We start from the raw sequence: 10,014 nt of genomic DNA on the forward strand, positions 1-10,014 counted from the left end.
GAACCAGATCCACATTGGGACCTTCACAGCAGACTTTAACTTGTCAGAGCAGAGAAGCAGACGGTGAAACCAAAGATGTTGTTTCTGACCTGACTCAGACTCCCATCAGAAGGTAAGCCGTTCCAGGGAGCCAAGCATTCACATACCAGAAACCCTGGAACTAGCTCCCCGATGAATGCAAGTGGCAGATTATGTTATAGATTATACTTTGAGCTCCGCTATAACAAGACAATGTGCGGGAAAAAAATATCTATCGGGCCATAGCTTCATTTTTGCTTCGGCCCCATTGTAATGCGTAATCCGGCCCAAGGACCCTGTTTCAACTTGATTGCAAATGAATGCATGAGTTCAGCAAACTTATACGCCCTCCATGGATGATCCTAATGGAGCGTTCAGCACTGGCAAATCCAATCCAATTGCTAATGTCAACCAGCAGAATTGTAATTGTGTTGTTACAAATGTGAACAGATTGAATGCAATAACAAAAAAATGAGGTGCATGTGGATCCCAGCTGAATCCTGAAGTCCACTATGGGAAGTTTTCTTGACACCTCATTAACCATTTATCTCATGAGACTGGCGGTGTGAGGGAGCATGGAGAGACTGGGGGGGGGGGGGGTATGTCGGGCGGCAGAAAGCTAAATGAGAGCAGGCGTGTTAAGTAAGGTTACCATTCAAAGTGGTTGTGAAACGCGAGAGACGAAAGGTCCCTCTCCTCCTCCTTCATCCTCTCTTCATCTCCTCTCCTCCTTCCCTCATTCATCACATGCCCCCTCAGTCCAGCCCCTCTCTGAAGCACAGAGCTGAAGCTGAGCGCAGCTCCCGTCACATTCTCTCTTCTCCTCCTGAGAGGCTCGCTGCATTCCAGCGCTGTGGCGGCTTTCCCGTCCCAGAATGACCTTGCTGTGAGATTGACCGCGCTCCCATCACACTGCATTGGATTATTGGAAATGTTTCTCTGTTGTGCGCTGTTGCTATAGAGCATGTGCTGGAATGAGCATTTGGACAGGAGTGCTGTGAGTATGTAGGCGGATTACTGAGGACGCTCAGATACACAACGAGACGATCCGGACAGAACAAAGCTCGGTGCAGATTTGTTCATGAGCAGGAAGAGGGACCATCTTTTATCTGTGCTCAACACCTAGCCCATACCTGTTTAGCAGCTTTAGCAGAAGGAGATAAAGCCCGGTTTGATCTGGACTTTCCGTTTGGTATTTAAGTTTGGTTTGCAAACAGCAACTCCAGCCTCCTCTTATGTGTGTCTCCGTTCACACTCAGTTGCATGAGGATCATTTTGGCTTTGCATGGTAGAGAAATACAAATCATTTCCCTAAGGCTTCTTTAGTTGGAGAAGAGTTCACAGCAGTTTGATTCATTTGGTTGTCAGCTCTTAAGAAACAGTACAATTCCGCCGATGCCCTTCATGTCATTCATTTTTATGAATGTGCTTCCGTCTGTGAGGATCTAGTCGCTCATGGGAATAGATTCCTCCTGACCCACGCACACTTCCACCATAGTATTAAAGTACGGTACTGGAGAAATAAAAGGAGCTATGGCTTGGCTCCTCCGAAGGACCCTTCCTCGCTTCTCTCTGACCCTCACCCTCACTGTCCTCCTCTCCTGCTCCCGCCCGGTTCTAGGCAAGAAGAAGCTCTACATCGGAGCCCTGTTCCCCATGAGCGGAGGCTGGCCGGGGGGACAAGCCTGCCTCCCCGCCGCTCAGATGGCTCTGGACCTGGTGAACAGCAGGACCGACATACTGCCCGACTACGAGCTGGAGCTGATACACTACGACAGCATGGTGAGTGACCAACAGATGAGTGTTCCTGCAGCCTCTCTGCATCTCTGAATACATTGCAATGTATGTTGATCTGAGGGACAAAAGGTTGGATCGTCACTTTAGAATACACAGTAGCAGGAATTCAACTTAACACAATAGAAAAGGACCTGTAGAATATGCAAAATTCATGCAATCATTACTGTGAGCATTTTCTAACCCATGACTGTATCGAGTAAGACCATTAATTGCATAAGTGTCATTTTGGTTTGGGTAGTACACATTTAGATGATTCAAATAGGATATCCTTTGTTCGAAAATGTAAACTAACTACTTTTATTTTATGGTCAGTTGGTGATGCTTTATGAATCAGTTAAAGCCAATCATACAACAACTTTTGGGTTACCAGGTTGTGAAGACTCCCTTTTCATCGGTTAAATCATTTAACTCCAACTTGCTGAACTGCTAATGACCTGGACCAACATGATTCATTACATTACATTTTATTTTATTTAACTGACACTTACACAAAGTCAATGCCGTAGACATGCGTACGGGAGCAAATGGGGTTCGGTATCTAGCCCAGGGACCCTTCAACATATCGTGAGGAGGAGGGATCGAAACGCTGACCCCCTGATGTGCAGATCAGTGTACCAACCCCCTGAGTTTCAGCGAAAATATACATAAAAGCTAGGTGAAGGACACATTGCACATTATCTACCGATCACAGCGGACAAAAGCACATGTGTGTGGTATATCTTTTCACTCTACTCCATATTACAGTTTCCATATAATGTAAAGCCATCATAAGGATGATTGGCAACCATCTGTGTGTTTTAAAAGATACCATTGAGTATGGTTGTAGGCCCAGAGAACTGTTCTATATATACAGAGCAGCAAAACAACTACATGTGTGGTCTTGTTTAAAGAGTGCAGCTAAACGTGTTCAGACAGCCCCGCGCTCCCTGCCTTCCTGTCTGCTCCACACAAACTCCCAGTTTCCACTGGGTCCGTCTGCGCCGCGGTTTTGGTCTAGCGCCATAACCCACCGGACGCGTCCCAGAAGCGTAGCGTCGTGCGTGCAGCCTCGCAGTTTTGTTATTGATTCGGGTTTAATTCGGGTATTAATTAACTTTAAAACATTAATATGTAGTTGTTACCTTCCACTCCACAAACTGCAGAGACTAAAAACCAGGCCTTGTTCTTTCTGATGTTGACCTTGTAGTAAGCATTGGTTACATCATATAAAATAGTGTGTTTTTCCACTTCCATGTTGAAAACCTCGTCGTCCATTGTGCGTATCGTAGTGGAGGTGTTGTGATGAAGGAGGGGGGTCTGCTAAATTAGTAGATGTGGGGGATGGGCCTGGCCCGGATACTCACCTTTCCACTTCCTGCGAGGGGGGGCTGCCTATTGTTAGAAATTAAAATCAATGTTGATATGGCGTAATTTGAATTAAATACACTATTTGATTTAAATCAGTTTTATTCTGAAAAACCGGAAGTTCTCACTATTAGCTTAACACTTTTATTCTGAAAATTTGTCACTTCCGGTTAGCATTTAGCATCCAGTGGAATCATACGATTTCAAACCTTTAACCAAGGTGAAATGACATGTGATGTTGTACACTGAGCACACTGGGATTAGCACTCATTTATTGACGCTGAATAATGTGTAGCAGGGAATGTTTAAATAACCACAGACACCAGAATGATGTAATTTAGCTACAGAAAAAGGCAGGAATTGCATTGGACCCGCCCCCCGACGACGCCGGCCAATAGGAGAAGACCTCAGATGACAACAGGAAGAGCAAGCCAAGAATTGATCTCTTCTACCCCCTGACCTGTACTGACCGATCGTTGGATGTGGAGAGCGCCTCCACTCGCACATTTCATTTTGTACACCACCGCATCTTTTGTGTAATTAAATGCTGTTAACTTTTATAAGCTTCCCTTGACTCTTTTCAGTCTCTCCTGCCTTCAGGGTTCTAGAATTGCTTTCACTGCCCGACTTTACGTTACGGCTGCGCCGCGGCAAAAATAGGATTCATCCTAATTTTAGAGAAGCTCTGAGCCGAGCCGCTTCTGGGACGCGTCTGAGACGCATCTGAGCCGTAACGCGGCGCGTGTGATGGAATAGCACCCATTGACTAGAGTGGCCGCGATTCTTACGACCGCCGCGGCGCAGCCGTAACCGTAACGCGGCGCAGCCGTAACGCGGCGCAGCGCAGTGCAGACGGACCCGGTAGAAACTGGGGGTCAGCCTCATCTGTGTCTCACAGCTTTCACTCAACCTCGGAACATTATGAAAGCAACACAACAACGTGTGAATTCAAACGTGATCTGTGCAGGACATAGACTAATAAACAATGCTATGCAAGAAACACAATTAGAAACTGAAAACAATTGAAACAAAGAGAAATAGAAAATGTTGAATGTTGATCAAGTCAAATGACACTATATCAAACAGTATGGCTCTGCTTTGCTGAATACCTTACTGGATACTGTTCACTTTTTTCGTCCTTACCTTACCTGCATCTCACAAGTTGTATTTGAAGAGCCTATATTTTTATTTATTCATTTATTTGAACAGGGACAGTGCACATTAATCAACATTTCTGTAGATGTGCCAGGGTTAGCCAAGAGGCTATTTTTCATCTAGTCACCCTAAAGAAAAATTTCATATAATGAAGTTTTCGCCCAAAAAATGTTTATCACAAAGTTAAATAATAAATCACAGTCCCAGATTGCTCAACGCTCAGTCATGATCATTATCATTTGAGCTGGGTGCAGTGGTGGCACATCAACAACACACATATTTCATGTTCTGAAATGTGATCAAACTATCGTCAACATATTTTCAAATTACCACATAAAACAATACTTACATATGTAACTAGGGATGAATGAATGAATGGTAGATTTCAGAGGCAGCCTGTTTGCAGAGGGCATGGAGAATGCAACAGGAGTGAGTTGATTTCTATTTCCCATGTCTTGTTCAGGGACATGACATACCAGTTCATGATGCCCTTATTATGCTTTTTGGGGTTTTCCCTTTTCTGTAGTGTGTTATAGGTTTGAATGCATGTGAATGGTGTGCAAAGTTTTAAATGCCTGTGTTCACTCCAGAGGGAGTTTCTCTCCCACACACACCCTGCCTGAAACGCCTCCATTGGACTCCTTTGTTTACTTCCATAATTCCATAATGACATCACTATGTAACACTCGCACTTCTATTGGCTAGCGCTCCAACACATTGCGCATGGTAGGCTAAGGGGTGGGACATCTCTACGACTGGGCTCTGGTTTCAGACAGAGGGTTAAAAAGAGGTGCTGCAGCACAGGCAGTATGAGAACAATAAAGAGCTTTTTGAAAACAGTAGAGACAGTACATACTAATATAAACCTGAAATTGAGCAAGATAGGGCCCCTTTAATAGTTATATAAAGCTACTATACATAGTTTCTGTACGTATAACAAAACACATTGAAATGCTAATCATGCTTTAGTTGTAAAGAGAAACAAATTGATAACCAGCATAATACGGATATGTTCATTATAAACATTCCCGTGAAGTGTTTAATTATGAATATGTTCCAGTTGCTGTTTCTCTAAGTTGAATTACAACAAATGTTTGGTAATTTTTATGAATATTGCATGGTACCAATCCAGCTATTTAGTTAGCGGCCTTCCCCATTTTACAATTTTCTGACTGGTTTTTACAACATGGGGTAACAGCCAGTAATGAGCCCCAGACCTGTGTGAGTCACTGGGCTGATGGAGATGTAATCTCTACAGAAGCCTGACTATCATGTCTTTAAAACATGGACTGTCAAAGTAACATGAGACACGAGTCCTTTCAAGATACTGCATTACCACACAGGAGCAGCTGTCACTAGCTGAATGTAACCGAGACATGATGAACATCTAATGAGTGGCTTTAACTGGCATACATCCTAACATCGGCTCTCATGCTATGTTAGACATGATTCAGGGTCAGGTTGATTACATGTTGTGATGCTCTCAAGAGTTAGAAATAATGACACATCTGCAATTAAGGGATGTTTTTTTCCAACATCGTTCTGTTTGACTGGTCAGTACCCATGTTTGTTACTCCTCACTTGCAATTTGTCAAATAAATACTTTATTAATAGATCTGAACTCCTCACAGATCACAGTTTTAACATTCCGTTTGATGTGTTTAATCTTGAAAGCCCCGGGTTTCTCTCTCTAAACATCTGTGAGAGGGAGATATATCCAAGCTTTCATCTTCAGTATCACTAGCGTTGTACAACATTGCATACTAACCATCATACATACTTAATCAGTATGTTCTGGATACCATATTAACATTTAAAACAATACCATGTAACCATTTGACATCAAAACATTCAAGCAAACGTGTTTAGCAGCCTCTACATCAGGGGTCGGCAACAGGCGGACCCGGTTCCGGATCCGGACCCAGACGCCGACCTATACGGACCCGGACCTATAATCAATACATTAATAGGGGATTTCAATTTTGACGGGGCGATTCTATTTTAACCGCCGCCGACAGGGGGCGAAAGAGACGAGTGAACGATACTGGGAGAGAAGCACAGAAGAAGAGATGAGAGAGCGATACAAGGAGAGAAACACAGAAGAAGAGATGAGAGAGCGGCAGAGAGAAGCAAGCAGAGAAGAAAGTGAGTGAAGAGAATAATTAGCGATACATGAGCCTCATCCCAATACTCCTCGACTCCTCTCTTCCCCTCCTCCGGGACTTGACCCGGAAATCGATCAAGACACGCCATTTTGAAGGACGTCCCAATAGCTGTGTCACTACCCGATCTGTCCCCCTGCCCGATCTGTACTAAGCATGTGCGAGATGGTCCGCCATATTGGACAACTCCGTACGGCAACCCAAGTAGGACACTTGACACAGTGGCTTTTGGCAAATCACAAAAATAAAACTCTAGAGAGATGTCCTACTTTGGTTGCTGTCCGGAGTTGTCTAATATGGTAGACATTCGCAGTACAGATCGGGCAGGGGGACAGATCGGGTAGTGACAAGCTGAAATGCACACTGAGGAGTCGAGGAGGGGTGAGGGAGGAGGGGTGCGGGAGGAGACGAAAGGGAGGATACACGACCTCGACTCCTCAGTGTGCATTTCAGCTTGTCACTACCCGATCTGTCCCCNACACACACACACACCCTCCTCAACCTGTCCGCCATTAAAGGCCTCAGAGGTCGGATACCTGAACCGTAGCGTCCAGCTAGCTTAGTCGCTAGCTTAGCGATAAATACACACAGCGTTGTATTCTCCTCCCCCTGTCGGCCCTAAAAGCTTCAGAGGGCGGATAAGTGGGCTTCCTAGCGTCCCACTAGCTTAGCCGCTAGCTAAAGGTAAACAAACATAGATCGGGTACATAGAATATGAATAAATCGTCACCGATGTAGACGATATATTTTTTTATTCACTTTGAACTCGGCCAAATGGAGTTTAATGCTTTGGGATTAAAGTTAGGCCACATAGTACGTAAGTATAACGTGCTAGCCTGCTGTAATACATCGTATAGTAAGGCACACATTTATGAGATTTAACAATGGCCAATTATATTTCTTAAATAATATGTAGCCTATTCCCAGAGCATAATTCATGGGGCAACAAGGTGAGGTGTAAAATGTGTTTTAATATCATACATTTTACGCCAGCAAACTTCTTGTACGGACTTCGGCAGTAGTGAAGACTCACTGAACGAATTAAGTACAAAGACGAATCTTTCGCGAACGTGCAAATCACCAGAAACCGTTCGCGAACCGGTGAACGAATCAGTGAACAAATCTTTAAAGTGAATTGAATCAAAAGATTTGTGTCCCCGAAGGGATTCGAAATTCCCATCACTAGTTCCCACGTTGTATTTTTGGTTCCTACCCTTTTATGTGCAACATTTAGAGGCGGAACTAATCTGCTGTGTTTTGTGTTACACCTGTTTAATCGATGCACTGGATAGTTGCAAAGGCAGAGCAACGCAAGACATTAAAAGGAAAACTAGGGAAACCAAAGGAAAAATGCATATAAAGTTATCAGCCCCTCTAGGTGACTAGCAGCCTACGAGGTACGTTTCGTGCTGGTTGTTTGTGTAATAGTGTGCGGTTGAGCTGCAGGTTTGTGTATGTATGTATGTATGTATGCTATGCGCTAGCTTGTGCTACATGCTATTGTTAGCTTGTGCTACTTGCTGTGTGTGATATGTGCGCCATTTATTGTTTAATTGGCGGCATTAACAGTGATGACATATGCATATATTCCATATTTATTTGTTGTTTACCTTTTATATTTTTCTGTCTTATAACCCAGTTCTCAGGGGTTGGAATAGGTCCCAAAAGAATAAACCCCTTATTTAATCAAGACCTGAGCCTTGTGTCATTTACTGGAGGGAGCTACAGTGAGAACTTGTAGGCTGTTCCGCATGAGTAGACGAGTAAAACGGCTCCAGACGGCAGCAATCCATGGACGGCAAGGGACATCTCCGTCGGAGCGTTTGCATCTGTAGCATGCATCTACACAGCAGCACAAGATCCAACTACTTCTGGAAGGTCCAGGTGTTTTAGTGTAAATGTAGGTGCAACAAAGAGACTTTAAAGTGCCATACAAAGAAAATGGGACATTTGCATTGTTCATATAATCTGTGTTAATGTTATTTACTTACCTTTATAATGGAAGTTAAAGGTTGTTAATATTGATTTGTGTATTAAGGTATCTGCAGTAAGTATTTGCAGACTAAGTAACAAAGTACATTTAAAGGACAACATCTTTCAAGTGATAAGTGTTGAAGAAATGTACCAAGTTTTGTTGTTTGCCTATATCATTATCACTTGTGATTTTCATTTAAATAAGGCTCAATAGCTGTGTATAAGCTTAAGATAACTCAAAGCTAATATCTAAATTGGCTAACTACTTAGCTTTAAAGATAATTAAATATTAGAGTTAAAACCAACTTTAAGTAAACAAGTAAATGTCAGATGTTCAGTCCTTACACTAAGCGGCCCGTCTACAACTAACAGGCATCGAAAATGCTTTCAACGCTTGCGCCCATTCAGGGCTTGAAGGGGTGACGTAGAAAAGATTTTTAATCCCTTCGCCGAACTGCATTGTGGGGAGCATGGGCATGGTTTGGCAAGGCATACACAGAGCCATCGATATCCGGCCATCAAAGTGAACCCAATGTTCACTTTTGAGGCTCGATGCTTGCATGCAGCCCAATCCAAATGCGCAAGTTTATGCAATCGCCGCCAGTGCAGCGCAGGGCAAAAAGCCAAACCGCGTGCAAGCTGGAGAGAGGCCAGAGCCGCAGTTCATATTCCTCATATTCCAAAGGCGAAGATATTACGGAAGCAAAATCACCGCGGTTCTTTGCGACGCAGAACTATTTTGCCGGGATACAAACCGGAGGAGACGCAGGCATGGAGGGAGGTGGCAGAGACAGATGGGTGAAATTGGATAAGGTCTTTTCGGGCCTGTTTGAGAGTTTATATCCAGTTTTACTTCGTTTTCATTGCTGATTGCTTTGTAATGTCGGGGGAAGGAGATCATGTATTGGTTGTTGGTCGCGAATTGCTCAGCAAAAAATCCGCCAAGCTTCAGACATGCCCACTTCAAGATTTTTTGAATGCCTGTAGTGTAGACGCGGCCGTAAGAGTGATGAAGTGAGTACAGTAGAAAACGAGCAACCACAGGCAACTGAAGATCCGAAAATGGATAGCCTTTCCACACAAGAGCCACAAAGGAGCCAAAGAGTACGGAAGAACTGCACGATGAGCAAGTAACAAGACTTGTACACCGTTTCAGTGTGAGCTATAAAAGGTGGAAAGATATCACAAAGGAAGCCAAACAAGCGCTAAGTGGTCAATGCTCTAATGACCTGCTGCATGAATACATCACTAAGGTAAGCAAGACCTCCAATGATGTAAATATTGATTATGAAGAGTTGAGGCTCATTGACATTCCCGACCATGACGCACGTCGCAAAGAAGACACCAAAGACAATCATTGAGACTGCAAGAGAACGAATAGACACAAGAAAGGACAAAAGTCATGAGGAAGAAGAAATTGGTAAAGACCAGACAGTCTGTATGCCAAATCTGTTGCCTCTGTTAAGAGAAGTAATGGCTCTCATGTCACCAGGTCCTCGACTCACTCTCGTAGCAACTCGAGAGCCACATCAAGAAGTTCATTCCTCTCTTCTATCAAAAGACA

At 43.8% G+C, this 10,014-nt stretch overlaps 1 protein-coding gene across 1 annotated transcript in view; it reads left to right on the plus strand.

The window, feature by feature from the left end:
* Nucleotides 1-790: 790 nt before the first annotated feature.
* Nucleotides 791-10,014, plus strand: part of LOC104965417 (gamma-aminobutyric acid type B receptor subunit 1-like) — a 14,315-nt gene continuing 5,091 nt past the window's right edge. The window contains exon 1 of the mRNA XM_010794376.1: nt 791-1,800. Within this exon, the coding sequence (XP_010792678.1) occupies nt 1,552-1,800 (249 nt within the window). The 5' untranslated portion in view covers nt 791-1,551. The remainder of the gene's footprint in view (nt 1,801-10,014) is intronic.

This window comes from Notothenia coriiceps, unplaced genomic scaffold (assembly GCF_000735185.1).
Source record: "Notothenia coriiceps isolate Sejong01 unplaced genomic scaffold, NC01 NC01_scaffold00002071, whole genome shotgun sequence".
Taxonomy (NCBI): domain Eukaryota; kingdom Metazoa; phylum Chordata; class Actinopteri; order Perciformes; family Nototheniidae; genus Notothenia; species Notothenia coriiceps.